General features: G+C 35.0%; 3 protein-coding genes across 5 annotated transcripts; 2 read left to right on the top strand and 1 right to left on the bottom strand.

Annotated features, from left to right (window-relative positions):
- Window positions 1-347: 347 nt before the first annotated feature.
- On the top strand, window positions 348-15725 carry LOC132610132 (uncharacterized). 3 transcript variants are annotated; one of them, XM_060324410.1, is made up of 17 exons: window positions 348-559; window positions 666-789; window positions 1574-1662; window positions 4038-4191; window positions 4280-4421; window positions 5434-5527; window positions 5863-6003; window positions 6741-6841; window positions 6948-7061; window positions 8690-8913; window positions 12242-12300; window positions 12388-12573; window positions 12651-12774; window positions 12924-12982; window positions 14359-14504; window positions 14844-15008; window positions 15217-15725. In XM_060324410.1, the coding sequence occupies exons 1-17, from the start codon at window positions 493-495 to the stop codon at window positions 15511-15513; spliced, it is 2286 nt and encodes a 761-aa protein (XP_060180393.1). In that variant the 5' UTR covers window positions 348-492; the 3' UTR covers window positions 15514-15725. The 3 variants fall into 3 exon arrangements, with proteins under 3 accessions (XP_060180393.1, XP_060180394.1, XP_060180395.1); XM_060324411.1 differs by lacking the exon at window positions 348-559 and having other exon boundaries at window positions 1564-1662; XM_060324412.1 differs by lacking the exon at window positions 348-559 and having other exon boundaries at window positions 677-789; window positions 1591-1662.
- Window positions 15726-20756: 5031 nt separating this feature from the next.
- Window positions 20757-22386, bottom strand: LOC132611761 (uncharacterized). The gene is made up of 2 exons (XM_060326138.1): window positions 22253-22386; window positions 20757-21246 (listed from the first exon to the last, which is right to left on the bottom strand). The coding sequence occupies exons 1-2, from the start codon at window positions 22384-22386 to the stop codon at window positions 20757-20759; spliced, it is 624 nt and encodes a 207-aa protein (XP_060182121.1).
- A 103-nt stretch (window positions 22387-22489) lies between these two features.
- LOC132611760 (uncharacterized) lies at window positions 22490-23559 on the top strand. The gene is made up of 2 exons (XM_060326137.1): window positions 22490-22498; window positions 23041-23559. Exons 1-2 carry the CDS (start codon window positions 22490-22492, stop codon window positions 23557-23559), a joined length of 528 nt encoding a protein of 175 aa, XP_060182120.1.
- The last annotated feature ends 359 nt before the right edge of the window (window positions 23560-23918 follow it).

The raw sequence follows: 23918 nt of genomic DNA, 5'->3' as shown, positions 1-23918 counted from the left end.
CTTTTAGAGGCTTTTTAGCACATGATGTTGAATGTTGTTGGAGTGGAGAGCAACTGAGCAACATAAATTGACTTTAACCAGTGAAAAAAGTTGTATGAACTTTTAAGATAAAAATTGAGCAACATAAAAAATTTTAGAGTAAAAATTGAAAAAAAAAAGAAGTAATGGTCCAAAATAAAAAGTGGAAAAAGTAAAAATCAAGATTTTGATTATTTTTCAAATTTCAAATATAATAAGTTGTATTTAAATTTTTTATAGCCAAACACGTGCAAAAAGTGAAAAGAATTCCGAAAAAAAAAAAAAAAATTCTCGTGGCCAAACGGGTTCTAAAATCTCGTTGAAATGTAAAAAAAGTTACACTCCCTAGATTCTTAGCTTGAATTTAATTGTATTTTGCAGGAATACTCGTTATGTTAAATATTTGAGTACAGTACTACATTTCAGCCCTAAAAATACAAAAAGCTTCCCCGCTGTTAAGTTTGAAGAGAAAGAATGGCTATGGCTGTGCGACTAAGACGACTGAAAGAAGCTTATACGCTAATCCCTCTTATTTCTCCTGGTATTTACTTACTTAACCACTTCAATACTACTTTGTTTCAACATTTGCCTAATGTTAATTGTTCTCTTTAATTTTTCTGCTAATCTTAATTTGTGATTATGGACAGGAAACAAGTGTAACCTACTAGTAAATGACAGCCATTTTCTGCTGCCTCCTCTTTTGAGTCATTCGAAAAATTCATTTGCAGACATTAATACGAGGTGTGGATATAGATGTCATCAGGATCATAGGTAACAATTTCTATTTGTTGGGTACACCAATTTCAGTATATTTAAACAATGAATTATTCATTGATTGAACATCAACGAATTCATGATTTTCTATTTGAAGGCAATTGCATTTGACTTACTCTGTCTGGGTAGCAAAGTATTGGGTGGTGTGTGTCTGTGTCTGTGTGTGTGGGGGGGGGGGGGGGGTGGATTCTTTTATCATTTTGTTAATGTTTTTCTATCACTATATGTTATGAAACATACAATGTGATGATGCATAGTTTCTTGTCTGTTGCTAGTTAGGAAGTGGATTAAAACCAGCATAACTAAAGTACCGCGTTTGGTAACGTTTTAGTTGTTATGTATAGAATTCAGCACACCAAATACGATGTTTGGTTACTAGTTTACAATCCCGCATATGCATAACTAATACATCTATAAGTTTCGAGGGAATCTATGTCTTATTTATGCAGGGTAGAAGATGGAATAAGTAATACATGATTATTGGATAAAGTTATTTGAGGACTATTACTTTCTAGAGCCGTATATGCATGTATATTTATTAACATAGAGAAAATTTCGGCTACCTTGCTATAAAGAAATTGTTATCAGTTTAATATTTATCAGAGAAAAGAGATTTTCGGGGGGGGGGGGGGGGGGGGGGGGAGGAACAAGCAGATTACCTTTGTTTGACCATTAATTCTATATTTTTGTTTTTATTGCTCCATGTAGTAGTTTGGATTTTTTCAGCCTACTATGTTGGAGGTTGTAGTAGTCTTCATTTGTCCTTGACAGTCTCTTTCAGGTATTCAACTATATCAGAAGCAGTGCTGGAACCTCATGTACAACTAGATTTCCCCTCCTTCATTAAGTCTACTATTGATAAACCTGAAGGTGAGCTACTCTCACTTGGTAAATGTGATTTACTTATTTCTTGTAAAGTAGTGAGGATGAAAACACATACTGAGGTCACATGTGGAATGTGTCTAGCTACCATTAGGCTTTAGCAGGCAAAATTCATTATGTTCTGAATGTTACCTGTTTCAAAAAAAAAAAAAAAATTCATTATGTTCTGGGGAAATTTCACTGGTTTGGTAGGATTAACATCTAAAACTTTGATGTAATTTCTGACCATCTAAGCTAATAAGGCGAGTTGAAGAAACTTACCTAGGAAGAAAAGAAGAAAATATTTCCTGAGCTGGAGGAAAATTTTAAATGCTTTCTCCTGTCCTATATGATGCGGCAAAGACTTGTACAAATGGACAATAAATGACTGTTGTACTGGACCAACTTGTCAGCGGTTGAGTTTATCATGTGCCTTCTGTGGATCTTATCTGTGAAATGAGTCCTGACAGCTGAATGTTTAGTAGATTTTCAGTTGAGGCTTTGTTAGTATTCGTCATGGGTGAATTGCATGTCTGAACTCTGAGTTCATTTTCTAGTTTGGCTTGTTGTACCTTATTTTTAGCAAAAGCAAGCGTGCCTGAGTGGTAATCTGCTTTCCGCAGCTGTACATATTTGTTTTTTGTTCCGATAAAGAACGGTATGATCCTGATTTCATGTCACCAGTGACCAGTCTATCTTCCCTACCAGCATATCGGTCAGAAGATCATCTACGAGTCTTCCTTGAGTAGCATGATGACTGCTTCGGCAACAAACACAAAAACCTTCATGCCTTACGTTTCCTTTTCCCTTCATCAGTTAAAAATTAGCAACAGTTCAATCTTTTGCAAGACTTTCCTGAGCAAGGAAGGTTAGCCTCCTGCCATTAGATCCCACCTAGCTCCATATCTGCTATCAATAGTCTTTTTATCAAGCATTTCTGCTATCAAGTTAGAAGAGAGAACATCAGCACAATCTAATGAACTTGCTACATCATAACATATCCAATGACCATCAACTCCTATCCTCCAATTTGATGAATTACCTTTTTTTGTTCTTCCAATCGGCACTGTTTTTACTGACTCTAACATTTGTTAACAATGAATCAAGCAGAACCACAAATTATATACTGCTTCGCCGTATTCAAATCACGCCAAGACCATCAATCCTCACCAATTAAGAATACCAAATAGTACCATTTGTGCAACTGTAGAAGCAGACAATGTATCATAGACTACATGCCTAACACACACTGAAGGGGTTGCTTGTGTGTGTGCATGGGGGGGTGGGGGTGGGGGGGGGGAGGTGAAACAGTCACATAGTGAGAGGTGATGGTGAGAAGATGTTTGAAGTATGAGATGGTGTATGTCTGGAGTATGAGGTTTGAATCAAGCTTGCATGGTAAACATGGTTATTATCCATTGTAAGAGCCCGTTTGGATTGGCTTATAAGTTGCTTATAAGCTGTTTTCAGCTTTTTTGAGTGTTTGACTGGCCAGGTTAAAGTCATTTTGTGCTTAAAATAAGCTCAAAAAAATAATTGGGCCCATTTGACTTAGCTTATCTAAAGCAGCTTATAAGCTGAAAACAGCTTATAAGCCAAAAAAAAAAAAAAGTTAGACTACCCCAACTTATTTTTTTTAGCTTATAAGCTGCAAACAACTTATAGGCATAAGCCCATCCAAACAGGCTCTAAGTTAGTTGCCCCTTTGTTGACAAGCTCATTAATAGGTGAATCATGAAAACGCTAGAGCATCTAATAAAAAATAATTCCAGACTCAAGGTGATTGTTAATTTATGTTGCTGTCCTCTCTCCATGAAATTTGTGGGAAGGTGATACAGCAGCATGAGTATCCCATGTAAAATTCTGCCCGTCTATCAAATCTACTCTTAGATAACGTCATACCAATCTTAGTAAAAAGTGAAAGTATTGGTCTATAGTCGGACTCTTAACATTTTAAAGAAGTCATCAGTGACGGTGCCAAGAAGAATCAGAGAACAAAAACTAACATGTTGCTTGCATTCATTTTCTACTGCATGTAATGATGGTTGCTTTTTATTAAATCTTATGTCTTCTACCTGATAGAATATTTAATGTCAATTCTGCATTCTTGAATCCTTGTCTCATCAACTTGTTAATAATGGGATGTCTATATGCAGTGGATTATTTATGATGCTATACGTAAGCACTAAGCAGTGGATTATGACAAAGTTAATCTTGAAATTCTTGGTTGTGCTATCAATATCTTTCTTTATTATGTTCTATATACTAAACATTTTTTGCTTAACTTATGGTGCTACTAACTTGTTTGCTGCCTGGTTTGTGGAACTGGATATATATATGCATAATTGCCTGATTTTCTGTTGCTTTTCGAACGAAATGTACAGGCCATTCTCATTGTTGGTTAAATGGAATTCCTGATAAGAAATCTCTGAAAGATGGCATCTTCTTAGTGCTCATAGCTGGCTTTGTAGATAGTTCCTCAATCACAGAGGCAGACTTTGTTAGCATGCTTGAGAAAGTAAAGTTTCTCCAGCATAGGTAGAGAAGATCCTGATGCAAACTTCTTCCGTTTTAATTTTCTTATATACAGCTTTTCACAAATCTGTACTTTCTTCCAATGTTGCAGATATCCTTTCCTTCAAATAATTGGTCTCCAGGATACTAAGATCCCACTTTGCTCCAGTGATATTTGCACACATCTGCTTGGGAGAACCTTGAAAGAATATATCACCTTTCCTATTCTGTTAGCTAACAAGGATGTTCTAGAGGTATGTTCACAGAATTTGTTGCTCAATTAGTGCGGTTCAAAAGATCGTGTTCAATCTTTTTTTGTTTTCCATATTTAGTGTTGTACAACTTGATTATCATTGGTTTTAAGAAAATAATAATGCGTAAAACAATAGACAAATCCCTTCTATGTTTATTTCTCTATTCTGTTAATGAATAATTTCAAAGTTTTTGGTACGTTGTTGAAGCATTATTTCATATACTGTCATAGGGTTTATAACACTATGATTTTAATAGGGAGAGAAACACTAGCAAGTCCCTATAACTCTTATAAGTCCTAACAGAAACTATGAAAACTGAGATAAATTATAAACTAAGGAACAGTGCTTTCAAAGATTGTTTAACATTGTTAGAGAGTTCCATTGTGGACCAAATAAATGTACAGAACTTAACATAACCTCATCATTAGATTTTGACTTCTTTAACAATATTGGTTAAGTAGTTTGAGTTTTGTGTTAGGCGGCCTCATTTAAATCTCCTTTTGTGTAAAGTGGTACTTATCTGGTAGTTAAACCTAGAATCTTGTCTATATTAGAGCAAATTGGCCTTGTGGTAGAATATGCAACACATATTGTGGGGTAAGTCCACATCATCAATCTTTCTTTTCATGTTTTTGATAGGCAATTCCATTTTAGCTAGATTCAATCTTTTATATCCTTTGGGCATATATACATGTTGATATGTGTCAGGATTGGAAATATTGTGCTTAATTGTTAAGCTTGCAGCATCTTCATCAAAAAATTGTTGGTTGTGTACTAGGGTTAAGATATGACTTATGTTTCTTGCAATTTGCCCATGTCGTTTTGGGTCTTGAGTATTACTTTGTTGCCCTCCATATATTTTAATGCCGCATATGCTTAATAAGTTGTTTTTGGGTGATATTTGCTCTTCGACTTGATGTCCGAGTTTCTGCAACCTTTATTTCATGTTTTTCATGTTCTGATTGTCACTGGATCCATTCATCCATGAATTGACTTACTATACCTTTTTTAGATTGCTAGTCAGGCCTGCTATGTGATCTTTAAAGGTTCTAAAAGTCCTTCAATCTATTATGGGAAGGAAGCAGATATGGTGATTCTAGACAAAGGTAGGGTGTTTTTTTTTTTTTTTTTAATTATATAATATCTGGCATGCTGAATAAATGGTAGTACTGAGCTGTTTTTTTAGGAGCTGTTACTACTTTTATCCAAAGAGTTAATCAATAAGGATAACAAATTCCTTTTTTTTTCTTTCTCGATAAGTAGTATAATTGATTACTTCTGAATTGCATATTTATCACAAAATGTGAATTTTGTTGGGGGAGTGGTTGCAGTGATGGTGATGGTCAGTGTATGGCATGATGAGAATTGGAACTCTATCTATCCATATTCCTTCTATTATTGTCTTTATACTAAGGTTCTCTGTCACATTCTGCGATGTCAGCAATCAAGGATTTCAGAGCACAAGAGAGTGAGACCCCCAAGACCATGCATAATCTGACAAGCACATGGGTAAAGCCAACTGATGACTTCAAGGAATCTCCTCTCTGTTTTCCCCTGCGAAACCTGCTTCTTTACTTTCCAGGTAGAGGTTACCTTTTGAGCTGTCCCATACTGTTGATTTAGCACCTTTTCAGAAGATAATTATGGACATTCATATATTAATTATTAGGGAGCTGCAAGAATTTTCTGCTTCAAACGGGCACCTTGTTTCTCTCTCTTTAATAAAAAATTTTGAATTGGTGTTTATGTCATTTATCTACAGATTCCTTCTGCCTACTCCCTCGTCTTTTTGTTGCTGTGTAAAATGACGGAAAATCTGACAAGAAAGGAACAATTAAGCACTTGAAGAAGGTTCCGAATTTAAGGTGTAATTTGTATGAAATGATAAATTATAGCTCTTACGACTAATGCGACTGTAAACCTAGTGCAATTTAGTGGTTCAAGGATAAAAGTAGAGGAATAACATTGTATTCAGCGTTATTCATCAAAGGCTACTTTGCTGAACTATCAAAATAAATGATGATGATGTTCAGTGCCATAAAACAGTGCTATGATAGAAAGAGGTAAAGAGGTATGTAGTTGGTGTTCTCTTTGAATCACTATGAGGAAGCTTGGAGTTATGGTGGGAGATTTTTGAAATCTGATACTGATAGCTGTGTCAATTTACTTTTGAAAAAGCTTCCCTTGTCTAGATAATTTCATGAGATGATAAAAAGACACGAAAGCTCGCATATACAAAATGCGAGGATTATAGTTTGCCTGAAGTCCCTTGTTCCCAGCATTTCTAACTTATACTTTAGTTTCTGGCTTTTCTTGCAGGTGGCATTTCAGTTGATGAGAGTGGCGATCGCCTTTTCCTTTCTGACTCCAATCACCACAGAGTTATTGTACTAGATGGCAATGGAATGATCTTAGACTCTGTATGTGTCAGGCATGCATGGTGGCTTCATCATCTTTGATTGTTATATCTTACTATTAAAGCATGACCAAAATTTTTAATGCCAACATTATCATTTTGATATGTAGATTGGTTCTTCCCCTGGTCATGAGGATGGAGAATTTGAATCTGCAAAGTTAAGGCGTCCGGCAGCTTCTTTTTATCACGCCGCCGAGGACTGTCTGTATCTTGTGGACTCGGAGGTAATTGCGTTGAAGCTCTTTAAGTTTCTTGGTATGATATCCTATGTCTCATTGTCTAACATTGATGGTTAAGAGGGACAAAAAAAGAGAAGAAAGGGTGTGGATGTGTCTTATTTGGCACAAAGTGAAAAATAAAACCACTTCATCGCGCAAGAGTTCAATTTTTTGGAATGTCCCGAATTTGTTAACTCACTTTCAGAAAAAAAGTTGTCTCAAGAGTAGAATTCATTAAGTTATTCATTTCTTAAAATTACGTGCTATGTTCCATGCAAAACTATGAAAATATTCTGAATGTGAATAATTTTTTTTTTCTCACTATAAAAGTAATATATATATATATATATATATATATATATAAAATGTGTCTCCAATTTGTTATATAAAAGGAATAGAGGGAGTGAATACAGCCGGGCTTAAGCTCATTATTGATCAGCAATTTGAGCTTGCAAGTTCGAGTTTGGCTCGTTTAAGTTCCTGGGGTCTTTTCTTCCAACTTCTACATATTTATTTATTGAGAATAAAAGCAATGATATAAATTAATTGAGCGTATTGTTTCTAAATATATATTGGAAAGTCAATAGATCTTTTTCGGTTATGTGAAAAAATATTAATGTTCTGATCCTATCGAGTATTAGTGTTCTAGCGTCCCTAAAATTCTAAAATATGTATAATCATGTAAAAATTTAATGAACTCTTTAAATTATATTTGTGCTCCAGTAAAGCGAACTCAAGCTTAGGCTTGTTTACTTTATCAAGAGAAGCTCAATTTTCTAAATTTATAGGGTTGAGCGTTCAACATTTGAGCACACATGAATTTCAATGACCATGATTACGTGTTTACACCACTAATTCAAGTGAACTTAGTGAAAGATAGTGGTAAAAGCAAGGCAAATGTGGTTATGCTACTTAAGAGTGATGTTGTTTGTCTCTTTCATAGCAAATAAGTCTGCACTCAGTTCCAGACTTTTGGCTGCAGTAAAAGGTCACGTGAGTTAGAAAAGGAACTTCCACTTTGCCCAAAGTGAATTTCCTTATATCTTTTAGTTCTTTTGAAGATTATGTCCAAGTTCTTTCACAAGAGAGGTCTACCATATAGTCACAAAAGAATGAAAGATTGTATGCTCACTTTTTAGTCTTTTTTATTCCTCTCCTGACAACCACAATGTTGCATGGGATCTTACACATTTCCCATTTAATCCTACGGAACACACAACTTTTAATTATTCTCTTAATAATCAAGTCAAGTAAAAACTGAGCATTCAAATTGGGTTTCACAGTGTAATATCTGTGTATTTCCTTGCTTCTCCACAAGTCCTATTGTTGTTGAATTAGTCCTCAATATACAGTTCTCTCCTACAAGTGTCAAAACTTTCTGTTTTTAGGTTAGTTGATATAAAAATCTCTGTCAAATGAGATATAGAATGATCTGAAGATACTGTGTTATTCAATAGACAGTATGGCTTTCATGCATCTCCTTTATCTTATGCTTGAATTTTAGAATGTTCTACTACTTTACAACCTTTAGATTTTTGTCCTAGTGGTTGAGGACAACCCTCACTGTTCCCTTTTTTGTTGCGTCGCGTCCCTAATACTCCATAAAGCTAACAAATGTGTCCCTGTTGTGAAAGAATCATGCTATTAGGAGAGCTGATATGGGGAGGAGGGTTGTGGAGACTTTGTACCCAAGAAGCAAAACAAATAAAAATAGCAGTATATGGAGCTGGATATTGGGAAAGCTTTGGCCTAGAAATGATCTAGATGCCCCGTCTGAGGAATTGAATCCGGATGCATTGTTGTTTCCGTGGCACATTCTGAAATCTCCAAATGGCGATCTCCTCATTTTAAACCGCAGGTAGATGTGACAGCTAGTCCATTTTTTCTTCCAAGTTTATAGATCTGCATATATTTCGTACTATTTCTTCCTCACCAGGTTTTAACTTATATTTTAAATGCAAGGACGCCATACATATTTTGCACAACGACTTTGTATTAATGAACATAGAAGATTAGCTGTGAAATTTTCACTGTTTCGTTTGTTCTTTGGTTAGGTGAAAAGGCATTATCTTGCTTGTTGATTTTCTGATACAGCAGCAGGAAAGAAAAGTTCCTTTTATTGGTTCTATCAATCTATATGAAATGGATTAATTGTCTGTTCGAACATTTAAGTATCCTGAAGGCTTAGTTTAGAGTTATCTTATTACAGTAGGTCACCTGATGGATGCTGGGAATATTATCTGTTTCTGGGGTTCTTTCTTGCACTTTCTTCAATTGCACATGGGAGCAAGATGATGACAACAATAATTCTTCAAAACCTAGCTAGTTAGGGTCGGGTATATGAATCCTCACTATTCATTTCACTTCATTTGAATTTGTTTCATTTCAATATTTAATAATTTAGACATATAAATGCCAACTAGTTCATATCGCCTATATGAATTTTTTCTTCCGGTCTGTTCTATTTTTGCTAAATCTGCATGTATTCTAAGAGATTATAGGTATGCTGAGACAACTTCCTTCATGTGATTTTAAGACTACCTCCTCTCCTTTTAACATGTAAATCATGGTTTCGCACCTACAATCTAGTTATCATTTTTTTATTAGGTCAGATTTTAGGGCTACGTCGTCTCCTTTAACACTTTGTCATGGATATAATAACAACACCCATATCATATGCATACTTTGATCTAGTCGTGATACACGTCCGATCTAATTGCTGTTATTATACTTACCTTAGATCAGATGCATATGATCTAGTCGTCATTGTTATATTTACATTAGGTCATTTGATTAGAGATTTGGTTTCATTATGTTTTGTTGTTCGCTAAGTCCTCATTGATAATAAGAGGTTGGAAGCCTTCTAACACATCTTTCCGATGTTTGGGTGTACTTCATTCCGCGTAACACTTTCCATCATTATAGTGTTACACCTTTATGTAAGTGCATTTCAAGGTTTATGTAAGACATGGTCAAACAATCTCAAACTACCTTCTCTCATATTTGCCCTACTTGAACCTTTTGTAGGATGGGTTCATATATGTATCTTTCTGTTTCCTATCACCTCACACCCATCTTAAGATTCTTAACATCTACATTTCTAAAATAATCTTCTTGTGGATATGTTGGACCTTAGACGCTCAACATTCACTATATATAACATTGCTGGTGTCACAACCATCCTACAAAAATTGCTTTGGCAGGTATATTCCTATCTCATAACCCTCACATAGAACTTCTCAAGTTAAGTGGTCTATTTAATTAATAGGGTATTGCATCTTCATCTATCATACATTTCTCTCGGAAGACTGAGGTTAGATAAATAAATTGTCTGCATTTGAGCACCACAGTCCGTTTAATCTCACATCAATTTCATTTTTCTTATGCAGGCTAAACTTAAAGTATGTATGTATGTTGTCTTACTACTAACAATCTAAATAACTGTTACCATCCATAGTGCTTTTTCACACTCAAAACTGTTCATTCCTTTGCTAGTTTTGTTAATTAACACCGCATCTTGTCCAAATAGCATACGCCATGGTACCTTATATTTTATACTACTGATTAGCTCATCCAATTAGGGTAAATAAGGTGAGCCTCAAGAGAAGGGCTAAAATCACCTTTTTGGCTTTTTTACCCCAAATTGTAGGGTGGATCTCGAAAGATATGAAAGATCTCCCTCCAAGCCGTGCATACTACTTTCATCGAATACGGCCTTCCGTAGAATTCTATATGTATCTATGAGATCGAGTATGGAATTATGTTTATTCACTTTAAATTGAGTATCAGTTTCCCTCCCTTTCCTGCTAGGATTGGAAATCCTGTATTTTACATATCCGATTGAGTCCTTGTGTTTCCGAAAGTGTAAAAAGAAATGCTTCGAATCATTGCTATTTGACTCGTACCTGTTCTATAAAAGTCGAGGTAGATATCGAATGTAATTCCACATCTATACAAAATTCCGCTACACTCGTTGCCTTTTTTTGCACATGTGATAGCTCCTTTGTACATATTCTTTATGACATTGATACAGTTGGAGTCCCACATCAGTGGGTTAAAGGGCACATGGTCTCCTTATATACTCTTGGGCAATCCTCCCCTCATGAGCTAGCTTTTGGAGTTGATTTAAGGTCTATTTCTTTAACATGATATCAGAGTCAACCCATCCAATTCATTTTTTCCGATGTTGGGCCCCCGTCTTATATTGTCCGCGCTCCAGATGTCCAGTCCTAGGCGTGCGGGGGTGTTGGAGTCCCATATCGGTGGGTTGAAGAGTACATGGTCTCCTTATACGGTCTTTGGCAATCCTCCCCTCATGAGATAGCTTTTGGGGTTGAGTTAGGCCCAAGGTCCATTTCTTTACCACGTATATATTTGATATGAGTTCTTCTAATTCACTATTGTTTCATTGATCGTTAACCTACCAAAACTCTCCTTTCTTCGAGATTGAAACGGGCGCGAAGCTCAAATAAGATATGATGCCTTCATAGGGGAAGTTGAAAAATCATGTTTTCCAAAACACAAAACACTGTCAGTGACCAGTTACGCATGTCCCATTTAACTTGTCGTTTTTGTTCTCTTGGCTGGTTCTGGCATACTAATTCGTATTCGTCTTTTAAGACAGGAGAAAAATATCTTCAGGCATCCGGCTTGTAGTTTCTATTTTCTTCTTTTCCCTTCGACTTTACTGGTTCATTTTCTCTCTTTAAGCAGAATGCTATGCATCATTTGTAACTATTTGTCCGTTAATAGTTCTTAAACTATGTAGTCTGTACGTGCTTAGGACTTAAGCTTTGTAATCTATCTTTGGGCAGCATAACCATGTATGCTGGTATAACATAACAAGTTTAAAAAATTGGAAATACTCGGAATATATGCCCTAACATTGGTTGTTAATTTTGTTTTGACCCAATTGGGCAACATTTCATGAACTTCCAATTTAAATATAATGAACAAGCGTGTGATCTTGTCTCTATGACCCCTTCATGGAAATTGGAATATTAGAAGCCCCAAGATTGCTCTTTATGAACTCATATATTGCAGAAATTGTCTTCTGTATTTTTATAGTAAATATCTCGACAATTTCTGCACTCATATTTGTAAATTTTACAGTTTGAGCTGTTGGGCTGCCCTCACTTTATTAATATATATATATATATATATATACATTTTTTTTTTGCATGCAGCTGTGAGACCTTGTGGATCATGGATTTAGCCTCCGGCGTGATCAGAAAGGTTGTTAAAGGTATAAATTATTGCCAAAATGTTCTTAAGTTGTCTCTATTTCTATCAGTTTGCCTTGTCAGTTATTGACTCACCCATACTCTAAAAGGATTTTCAAATATTTTGGAGATCTGTGAGCCATTGATCCTGGAGAAGTCGATGCTTTTGAATCAAATACCTAATGATTGGTTGCAGCAGCAAGTGGATACACATTGTTCATCAAAGAGAATTCCGTATGTTGAGCTTATATCTTCTGTGGAAACTTTTCAGGATCAGATACTCATTTGTGATACAGGTAATCATGTCTTCAATTACTGCATCTGTTGTAACATCTACTTGCCTGATTCAATTTTGTATTCTGCTTATCTGTAGTTGGTCAGACAGTGTTAAAACTCAATAGAAACTCCGGTTCTATATCAAGCTTCCAGTTTTCTAATTTGGGGATCCTTGGGTTTCCTTACTGGTCCTCATCTCCTCTGGAACGAGTATGTGCTGCGTAAGTGTAACAGATTAAAGAAGCTCTAAGCCATTGTTCTTTTCTGCTTTATCTGGTTGATTATATTAATTTACGCTCTAAGCCATTGTTCTTTTCTGCTTTATCTGATTGATTATATTAATTTACTGTGTTTGATGCTTGTGTTACAGTGATGCAGCATTGGCAGCAAATTCAATTGATCACATAGAATCTTTCAACTTGTTGCCAGGTAGTAAAAGCCTATTGGTTACATGAAGTTCAAATAAATTTAAAAAAGCTCTTATCTGGAAAAATATTACTAATCTTTCAGTTGTTTATCAATACCTATATTTGTTTATCTTCAATATTGTATTCTTTTTCTGGATCATATATTCTTGCAAGAATCTGGTTGTAATTTATACAATTTTTGTGATACTTTCGTCTTCGTTTAAAAAAAAAGATGTTTTTTTTTTGTCAACTCCAGAGAGTGGGACTAGAAAGTGTGTTATAGATCAATATGTTAGGAGTTAGATCAGTATTAAAAAGTAATACTTGAAATGTAAATCACCGGTAGAGACGGATTCAGGGTTTAAATTTTATTGGGATCAAATTTTAGGTTTTTACCAGTGATCCCATTACACATTTGAAATTATGGTTACAAATTTAAGGGCTGTTTGGCCAAGTTGTCGAAATCAACTTATGTTGAGAATTATTTCTTATCAAAAGTGCTTTTTGGGAGAGTAGCAATTTGTGTTTGACAGTTTGGCTATATTATTTGATAAGTGCTTTTGTTAGTAGTTTGGCCAATATTTCCAAAAAGTGCTTTTAGGTGTCAACTTACGAAAAAGAATGTTGCTACTAATTTTGATTTGGTAAATATTAACTTTTGGTATGAGTAATCTTGTCCAAAAAATTTCAAAAGCACTTATTTTTTGGAGAAGCTACTTTTTCAGCTGCTGCTTAAAAGCTGAAAAACAGTTTCTGTTATTACTCAAAACCACTTATTTCTTCATCAAGAACCTGGCCAAACACCTTCAGTCCTTCCAATAAGTGTTTTTTCTCAATATATAAGCACTTTTGACCTTTCAAAAGCTTTGGCTAAACTGGCAATTAGTGTTTGTTGAAATTTTAGTGATTTTTACATATATATCCATACGCTGTGCAGAAAATGGTAGGTTCAGTAGTACCCGTGTATTTTATGCTACATGAGAGGACAGTATGCTACATGCACCTCTCATCAGTGAGTAATTAATTTAATATATGTTTAACTCAAATTTGAAATCATATAAAGTACTTCTGATGACAGATTTTATGTGATCGGCAGATAGACGAAGCCGGGAGGCTAAAATGTTAATCTTACTACTGTGTTATTTCAACGTTTAAAATTTAATGACTTGATGAAATTGAATGGTTATAACAATCAAATTCAATGATATTATTAATATTTTCGAGCAGTTTGAGATGTCCCGGAATGGAGAATGCTACAATGAATGAAAGTAGTTATTTGATTGTCACTGCTTCCTGTTAAAAAAGTTGTTTTAGGGATCGATGGAAAAAGAGAATGTAGGCCAAGTTTTTCCAGATAGAGGGAGCACTGCATGATAACCTCACTTCATTTTTTAACAGGTAAAGTTGACATACGACTGAATGTAGATATTCCAGAATATGTTGATCTAATTGAACCGCTGAGTGAAAGTTGTATATGGCGGCAAACTAGAGGGGCAGCAGCTGAAATATCCGAGGCAGATAGCACGGATACGTCTTCAGAAAAGGTTTCTGATCACCTTTAGGCTTCATGTATTTGTATTCACCCATAAATTCTACTTCATTCATCCCAAGCTGATTTCCACTTTCCATTTTTGGATAGTTCCACAGAAAGAAGGTATATACCATGTACGACAAATAGTTATCTGGGACTACTTTTAAAGGAAGAATATAGTCCAACATTTTATCTCAACAAATGCTGACTAATTCATTTTAAAAACTCCTCCAGTAGCAGTACAAAATCAAACCAAGAGATCCGTTTGCAATGAATGGAGTATAAGTAGCACATACTTCAATAGTCCCTTCTTTCCATTAGTTTAAAGAGTTAAATTGATGGGGATATGCAGGTTGGTGTTGCCCAGCAATGGTATGATGAAATTGACCACCTTGCCTTTTCAAGACCAGAAATAGAAGCAACCATAGAAGAGGGAACGATGAGCCGTGGTGAAGAAATTCCAGAAGGGAAAGTCGAGATCAGTTGCTCCGTTAACTCAAGTCCTGGAACAAGCGAGGTACATTATTCTTCCCAGCAATTTCCTTTGGATTCTCGAATTGCTGAGATTCTCCAAGATTTATGTGAAATTTCTCGTTTAAGTAGTTTAAAATGATAAACGATTTTGTCCAGTCTAGAAATTACTTGCATTTCATACTGAATTCCAGATCCGAAAATGCTGCTTTACTCATTATGTGATTGTCCTCATATCTTTGGTTCCCCACCAGGTTACTATTTCTGCTGCACTATATCTGAGACTGAAAAAGGATTCAGATGCGTGTAGTGACAGTAGACAGAGTAAAGCAGCCAGGATAGCAGATCTGTTGAACCCTGGGACAAGGGTAAACAGAGATGTAATTCTTCAGTTCTTGCTGACATCAAAAAGAGATCTAGAAGAAGTCATCATAACAAGACCGATACACGTGAGACTCAAGTTTGATTGTCCAAACCATCCGAAAGCAGATAATAACAAAGATATAATTTTGACGGACACCTCTTTAAATGTGAATGTTGCTCTAAAGTAACCTTTAATAGTGTATGGATGACTCTTGAAAATATTTGTGGGTCATTATTATTTTTGTATGAAAAAGCGGCTTACAAGTTCTATTTTCTAGTGGCTTTTCTATCTGTTCCTAAAGGGACTTACTGTTTTCTTCTGTTTTAATTGACTGGATAATATCTGTATGGAGCTGTAAAATTACTATTTCTACGATGGAAAAACGCTCCCCATTCTAAATATTCATGTTTCCTGCATAATTCTGAACCTTTCTAAAAGCAACTTTATTATCACACCTGAATGTGGTGGTTATAGGATGCTTCATTTCAATTTCGGGAAAAGACATAAATTGACCCTTAAACTATACTTCAAAAGTCATTTTCACACTTAAACTTTAGTAGTGACCTATTACACACTTAATATATAAAAAAGTGATATTATTTACCCCCGAACGCACATATAACTGGTCTCAGATGTGAAAGTGCTCCACACGCGCGCGACACGTCATTTATTCTTTCACGATTTTTTATTTTATTTTATTTTATTTATTCTTTCACAATTTTACTTTTTTTTAAATTTTATTCACAAAATTAAAGTAAACAATGATTTTTAAATTTTAACAACAAAATTGATTTTCCACCTTCTTCTTCATTTCACCTGCCACCGACCCCTTTTCTTCTCCACCTTCACGCCACCCCCACTCCCCAACTCCTTCATGCCACTAGTCACCACCGTCATGCCGCCCCCACCCCCTAAATGCTTCAGGCCACCCCTAACCCCCAGATCCGTTCACGCCACCCCCATCCCCCAAATCCTTCAGGCCACCAGCACCACCGTCACGCCGCCCCCACCACTGCAATTTCAGACCACCACCAACTCCAGAAAGTCACGATATCGTTACCATTAATTTTATCTACCATCACATCCAATGATTTTAATGGTCACCACCAAGATCAAAATAACACTATCAATTTCTCTTTACCATTTCCCACCAACCCATCACCATAAATCACAATAGAAAGTCATCATTGATTTGAGAGCAAAGACATTCATCTTTCATTTGCACTTTTATTTTTTAATTTTTCTTTTCAATTATTTTGGTCCCTAAAGAATTCTTGAATTCTAATTTTCGTCAATGAACACCAAGAAATACTAATTTTGATTTTCTTATCCTCTGAAAAATTACAGTGAAGGAGATAATGGATATGATAAGAAAAATGGAGAAATGAGGGGGAGGAGAGAAGATAGGAAAGAAAAGGGAGTGCAAAAGAAAGGTGTGGGTGGGTGAGTATGGAGAAGCAAGGTGGGAGGGGTGGGGGGTGGGGGGGTTAAAAAATATATATATTTGGTATTAAAAAAAGAAAAAATGAATTAATTTTAATTAAAACGCGCCTATATTTTAATTATTTTTACATTTTATGTCACATCAGCTCTCAGGGAGCAAATAATATCACTTTTTCATATATTGGGTGTGTAATAGGTTACTACTAAAGTTTAAGTGGGAAAATGACTTTTGGAGTATAGTTTAAAGGTCAATTTATGTCTTTTATCTTTCAATTTCAGTTAAAAGATGATGTATGCACATAATCTCACATTGGACTGTGCCATAGCCGCGTAAGTAGATTCTGCACTAATTGTGATACAATATTTTGTTTCTTCTCCACTAATACCAAGTTTTCACCGGCAAAAGTACAAAATACAGTAGTCAGTACTTAGTAGTACACCTCCTATCAATCTTAGATTATGTCCAATGTGCATATGTAAAGCACCTCTTTGTAACAGCCAAATTTTTCCGGAATCGTTTTTTTATGTTATATAACAACATTTTATCTATAACAGCAACAATTAATTTTATAACAGTACGCTCTTTGTAAAATTACCCCCCATATAACAACTATTTTCCTTTTTTGGTAATATAATAATTAATCATCATTATAAAAATAGAATATCTATGATTACCAACAATAAATGTAGAGATTTTGACCAAATTTTTGATCATTTAATACACTATTTATGACATAATATTATATGAATATATGTGTTTTCATCATTAAAAGTTTTTTCCTTCGTTATACAAATTGTGATTAAGCTTAGAATTTGACAATTAAACGAAAAATTAGATTTTATGCATCTTTTTTTCCTATAACGGTTAAATGACAATGCTGGTATAGGTGAATAACAACCATCCTCTATAACTGCCACAAATATTAGGACGCAATGATGCTGTTATAGAGACGTTTGACTGTATTACCTAAATAAAAAGACCATTTTTTTTTACCTTCCCTGAGGAGCTCACCCTTTTTGCTCTCTTGATGACTCGAACCAACAACCTTCGGATTGGAGGTGGAGGGTGCTTACCATCTGAGCATCCCCTTTTGTAAAAAAAAAAAAAAATTAAAAATAATAATATTGACTATTATAGCTATAAAATATGTCAAGTGGAGGTGATCCTTTTAAGTAACATATGATCTGCCCAATGCTTGACTATAGGTACAGACATGAGCCGCTAACCGCTCTTATTGTAAAAACAATATCTGAATTAGTCATTGTAAGATAAGTTTAATGTCGACTAACTTTCTATGTTCTTCAAGATCATCAAATGGACCATAATCATCTTTCATAAGATGCACATTGAAAATCGTTAAGAGTACTGCGTGCGAGGCTTGGCTGCCAACTTTCTAATTTTGCAAGTAGGTCAAGGATATTATTTCTCTGAGACAGGAACTTTCTTACTTTCTAGAGACTTCTACTACCAAGAAGTACTTTAGCTGGCCAAGATACATGAAGACTTGAGAGGATATATCTCTACATAATCACTTCTTGTAATAACAATATCATCGCATATACAACAAGGAGGATTAGGACAATTGTTGATTGCCTATGGAAGGTCGAGTGATCACATTTGCCCCTTTTTAATATAAACGTCTAAACTATTTTAACTAAACTTGCTGCACAAAGCATGAGGACTTTGTTTCAAGCCATATAAGAACTTTTTTAGATTACAAACTCTCATACTTTTCATGAACAACAAAATCAAGTGATTTCTCCTATGAACGCCGAAAGGTCACAAATTTGAAGCCAAAAAACCAAGAAGGGTTACTACATTTTTGATAAACCAAAAGGGCCAAATCGTTTAGTGCTCCACGATTTGCATTTCCTTTAATGGGGACGTTCTAACGTCGTCCCATAATTAAAAGAAATAAAATTAAATAATAAATCGTATAGGGCTCCACGATTTGTAGGATTTTTTTTTAAACGAATTAGCAAATCGTGGAGGGCTCCACGATTTGCATTTTTTAAAAAAAACAATAGCAAATCATGGAGCCTTACACGATTTGCCTTATAAATAATATCTTGGTAAAAGAGTTCATAGTTGATATCGCCTCTTTCTCCACGATTTGCCCTACTTTTCTTTCTTAGTCACAATATTGGTTTAGCTAAGGATAATTACTACTTACTACTTGTGTGAGTTGTTGCCCATTTGTAAAAATGAGTAAGTCCACTATTTATATACTTCTATTATTTATTTGTTACATATTTTTGGTTTTTGGCTTCAAATTTGTGCGCTTTCGGCGCCGAACTCATAGTTGACAGGGTTCTGATACTCATAAACGAAAACAAAGTTGTAACAAGCATATGAGGAGTATTTCATACAGTAAAAAACATGTTTCATTATCATAACTTATAAGCAAATTGATCAGCAGGAAACATAATTGTGAGCTGTAATTCGGTTTACTTCTCCATCTTATATAAATGAAACTCAAAAACAGAACAAGGGCATTGAGAGACCTAGTTAAGAATTAATTACTGTAATTCTTACATAACTTGCACAAGATTTAGAATTGATCTCACACACACACACACACACTAGGAAATCTGCCTTAAGAATTCATTGCGACTGAAAGATGGAGGTGGTTAATTTCGCGCATACATTATTTGTTATATTTGTCCATCACCTTTATAAAAAGATTTATATGGCAATCTTTTTTTTTAGCTAACTATTTTTTTTTTTTTTGGGCGCACCATCGCTATACTCCTTTTCGGTCTTTTAATCTATGAAATTCATATATTTGTCTTTCATGAGCAGTTAAAGTTAACATGGTCAGATAGAGCTAAATTGCCTCTTGATTTCTTCTTTTCCTCTATATAGTACGTACCAGTATACTACTTATAATTGAGGCAGAATGTGACTTTAACAAAGTTCTATGATTTCTAAGGTTAAGGAGACAGTTAGAGTTTAATTAAGTGAATCAGTGCAGCATAATTATTTAGCATACTAGTAATATAGTACTAGGAAATTTGTAAAATTAAAGCAAAAGAAGGCAAACGTCTATTTTTGCTATAAACAGTCGTTTAACAATTAAAGTACGGAAATTTGATGCGAAATCATAGTTAGATTTGATATTTTTTACTTCCAATTTCTATTCACGACCACTCATTCCAGGGCGGATCCAACACATCTTGGGCATCGACATAGAATTTTACCTAAAATCCAGGAAAAATTTAGTAATAAATTTAAACTTGAACCTATAGCTTTTAAACTACAATAGATTCAATACTAAAAACCATAAATGGTGAATTAAAGAAATTAAAATCTTGGATCTCTCTGCATTCATGTACTGTATTTCATAAGGCCAGAATTGCTTTACTTGCAAATCAAGTTATCAACTTTTTCTTTATTTCAACGACAACAACAACAACAACAACATACCCAGTTGAATCCCACAGTGTGGGGTCTGGGCAGGGGCGGAGCCACACCTATTCAAGGGTGGTCGTATGAACACCCTTCGTCGGAAAAAATTGTCGGATGCCTATATTAAATATAGAACTTTGTGGATATATAATAGTAATGAACAACCTTGACATAGGAAAGAAGGATAGCCCGGCGGCTAAGGGTGCGCAAACTCTCGCTGAGGATGCGAGTTCAAATCTCGGCTGTGGCACAAATTTTTTATTTTTGCATTAGAGAAACTAGTATCTTTTCGCTGAATGAGACAAGCCGTACTGCCATAACATTTAAAAAGTGTTTGACTTTTTCTTTTAAAATTAAAAAAAGGTACTCATTAAACTTTTTATCTTCTAACAGAAGCCAACTTATTTTGTATTAACATAGTCAAAATTTTATCTTCTACGCAATGCACCTTTTTTCCTCATAAACTAAAAACCCCCTTTTGCTTCTCTTTCCAGCCACTGCCTGCCCTTCTGCCTTCTCTTACTCCATCAGAAAACCCAGTGGCGGAGCCAGGATTTTTGTCAAGGGTGTTCATACTTTTAGAACAGGGTGGGTGAGAATTCATCGTCCATTCGATTCCGCAAGTCATTCTTGATAAACTTCATTGCTGAGAAAGCTCTTTCAACTGTCGCAGTGGCAACTAGTAGAAGCAAAGGCAAACAATAAGCTGCATTTGCACTTGTACTATACTCCAACCAATCAGGATATTCATCAAACCATCCAGAAACAAAACAACCTGGTATTCCAAAAAAGTCAGTTTGAGGGAACACACGACCCCGAGATTGGCAAGGACGTTTTTGAATGTATGCCCTCCTTATCTCATCACGAATGTTTGGATGATAATCCAAAATTGGAGTTCTTTCAGCCGGGTCAGCCTTTAGATTATTTACATCAAATTTTTGTCTCAGAGAAAAGTGAGATGGTATTTCTATTTGGTCCGCATTGTCATCTCGATGTAGTTGATTTTGATTTTGAGACACCGAACTTGTTTTTGATACTTTACGGAAATATTTCTCAAGCTCATTGAAACTTCAAACTGAAATAACAGTTAAATGCATCACACTTGTTAAAAATTAGTCATACAAATTACTCCCTGGATATATAAATCTACTCTAACATATTGATAGTTTTTAACAGAATCCAATCCATACAAAATAAGTTTTTACTAGCACAACATAAAGACAATACTATTGTGGTAGAATTCAAGAATTCTTGAAACTTTGTTCAATTCCCCCAAATAGTACAAACTAGTAAGTTATTAATTATATGGCCATTAGTTATCTACTAAGAGAAACTAAAATGTGAAACTACTCTGTACAAAGAAGAAAAAATGCACAAAAGCAATTTCAAGAAATACACATCAATTTCAGAGAGAAAAAGAATTAATGCTATCAAAAAAATAATAATATCTGGTTAAATAACTAAGGGATAAGAAGAACTAAAGAATACCTTTTCACTGCAATGTCTTTGAGGAAAAAACATAATAATGGTTGTGGAGGGAAAAGGGTTGAAACTTGAAAGAGAAGGGGAGAAGGGTTCTTTGTTTCTTTCAATGCAGCAATGACAAGTTATGTTTCTTTCTCCAAAGAGTGTAGGAGAAGACAAATATTGACTAGCTTTTATTTGATGAGTAACTACTTTTTTAATTAAAAAAAACAAATTCAAACATTAGAGTCTAAATGACGTCATCTTGGCTGATTTTTAATTAATGAAACTTGTTTCTTTCTCCAAAGAGTGTAGGAGAAGACAAATATTGACTAGCTTTTATTTGATGAGTAACTACTTTTTTAATTAAAAAAAAACAAATTCAAACATTAGAGTCTAAATGACGTCATCTTGGCTGATTTTTAATTAATGAAAGGGAGTTTTCGTCACTTGTAAGAAAAGGAAAAAAAGGTGTCCTAGCGGAGGCTCGAACCCGCACGCAGAAGGAGAATCTGCACACCCTTGGCCGCTGGACCATCACCCTTTTCTTTGTCAAGGTTGTTCAACAACTAATATATATCCAAAAATAACATAAAATTAACCTATATACTCGGAAACTTTTTCGGACGAAGGGTGTTCATCTGACCACCCTTGGGTGGGCGTGGCTCCGCCCCTGACAAAACCACCTGCACCACCGACCACCGCTAGTCCGCTATCAACTATCACCGCAAGGTCCGCAACCATAACGCCAGTTAATATATGTAAGTAAATAACATCATTGAGAGCATGAAAATCTTGTTGTACTTTTGACTCTTCAATTGTCTAATATCAACTTCAAGTAACAGAGATGGTGAGGGTGAGAGCAAGTGCAAACAAATGAAAAAGAATTGTACTCAAGTATGTAAGCTGGGCTAGGGGGTTAGTAACGACTTGGTAGTTGCCAAATTCCATCGGATTTCTTACATTCATTTTAACCTGAATCGATTTTAATTTTTCATTCAAGAGTTGGATTCATCATTTGTGCTTTTTCTTTTTTCCCATTGTTATTTCATAGCAAATTAGGACCTATCTTTTTTTTTACTATTATTTCTAGGTGATGGGAAGAAAAATTAGGGATTTTCATAGATTGCTACTTTTTCAGTAGAGATATCTTTTTTATTTCTAGGTGATGGGCTGATGGCAAGAAAAATTATGTAGTTAGGTCCTATCTTTTTGATTTCTAGGTGATGGCAGTTTGCTACTTTATTCCTCCATATTTTGCTACTTTTCTTGTAGAACAGTAGAAGTGTTAGATGTACTAGCTGCAATTTTTGTGTTTTTTTAATTTCTTTATATATTCAGCGAGTAATTTGTATGACTGATTTCTAATAAGTGCATCGCATTTGACTGTTATTTCAGTTTGAATGGAGAAATATTTACAGAAAGTACCCAAAAAAAAGTTTGGTGTCTCACTCTTCTCAGAATCAAAATCAACTAGGCCGAGATGAAAATGCCAACCAAACAGAAATACCACCGTCTCACTATTCTCAGAGACAAGAATTTGATGTAAATGATCTAAAGGCTGACCCGGCCGAAAGAACTCCAATTTTGGATTATCATTCGAACATTCGTGATGAGGTAAGGAGGGCATACATTCAAAAAGGTCCTTGCCAACCTAAGGATCATGAGTTTCCTAAAATTGATATTTCTGGAATACCACGTCATTTTGTTTCTAAATGGTTTGATGAATTTCCTGATTGGTTGGAATATAGTACAAGTGCAGATGCAGCTTATTGTTTGCGTTGTTATTTGTTTCAAGGTGAAAGCATTCATCAAGGTGGTGGTAATGTATTTTCGACTAAAGGCTTTAAAAATTGGTATAGAAAGGATAGCTTGCTAACGCACGTTGGTCCACCAAATAGTGTTCATAATCAATAAAAAAAATGTGTAAAAATCTAATGCGAGAAGAACAATCCATTCAGGCTGCATTTTACAAGTTGGATGATAAAGGTAAGCATGAATATTGGGTTCGCTTAAATGCTTCAATCGATGTGGTACGACTTCTCTTGAATCAAGGTTTGGCACTTCGCGGTCATGATGAGAGTAAATCGTCATTGAACAAAGGTAATTTTCTTGAAGTTCTTTCATGGCACGCAGATCAAATTCAACCTTATGTGTTAGGAAAAGCTCCAAAAAATAATAAAATGACTTCTCATGATATCCAGAAAGATATTGTGAGTACTTGTAAGATTGAAACAATTAAGGCTATACTAGAGGACATAAATGGTGACTACTTT

This window comes from Lycium barbarum, chromosome 9, assembly GCF_019175385.1.
Source record: "Lycium barbarum isolate Lr01 chromosome 9, ASM1917538v2, whole genome shotgun sequence".
Classification (NCBI taxonomy): domain Eukaryota; kingdom Viridiplantae; phylum Streptophyta; class Magnoliopsida; order Solanales; family Solanaceae; genus Lycium; species Lycium barbarum.
This window is presented reverse-complemented; position numbering and strand designations above follow the sequence as displayed.

Coding starts and splice junctions, on each gene's coding strand:
- LOC132610132 (XM_060324410.1), top strand. CDS start 493: ATGGCTATGGCTGTGCGACTAAGACGACTGAAAGAAGCTTATACGCTA. Junction 560..665: donor AATCCCTCTTATTTCTCCTG/GTATTTACTTAC, acceptor GATTATGGACAG/GAAACAAGTGTAACCTACTA. Junction 790..1,573: donor AGATGTCATCAGGATCATAG/GTAACAATTTCT, acceptor AGTCTCTTTCAG/GTATTCAACTATATCAGAAG.
- LOC132611761 (XM_060326138.1), bottom strand. CDS start 22,386: ATGGTTGCGGACCTTGCGGTGATAGTTGATAGCGGACTAGCGGTGGTC. Junction 21,247..22,252: donor TCGTCCGAAAAAGTTTCCGA/GTATATAGGTTA, acceptor TTCAGTTTGAAG/TTTCAATGAGCTTGAGAAAT.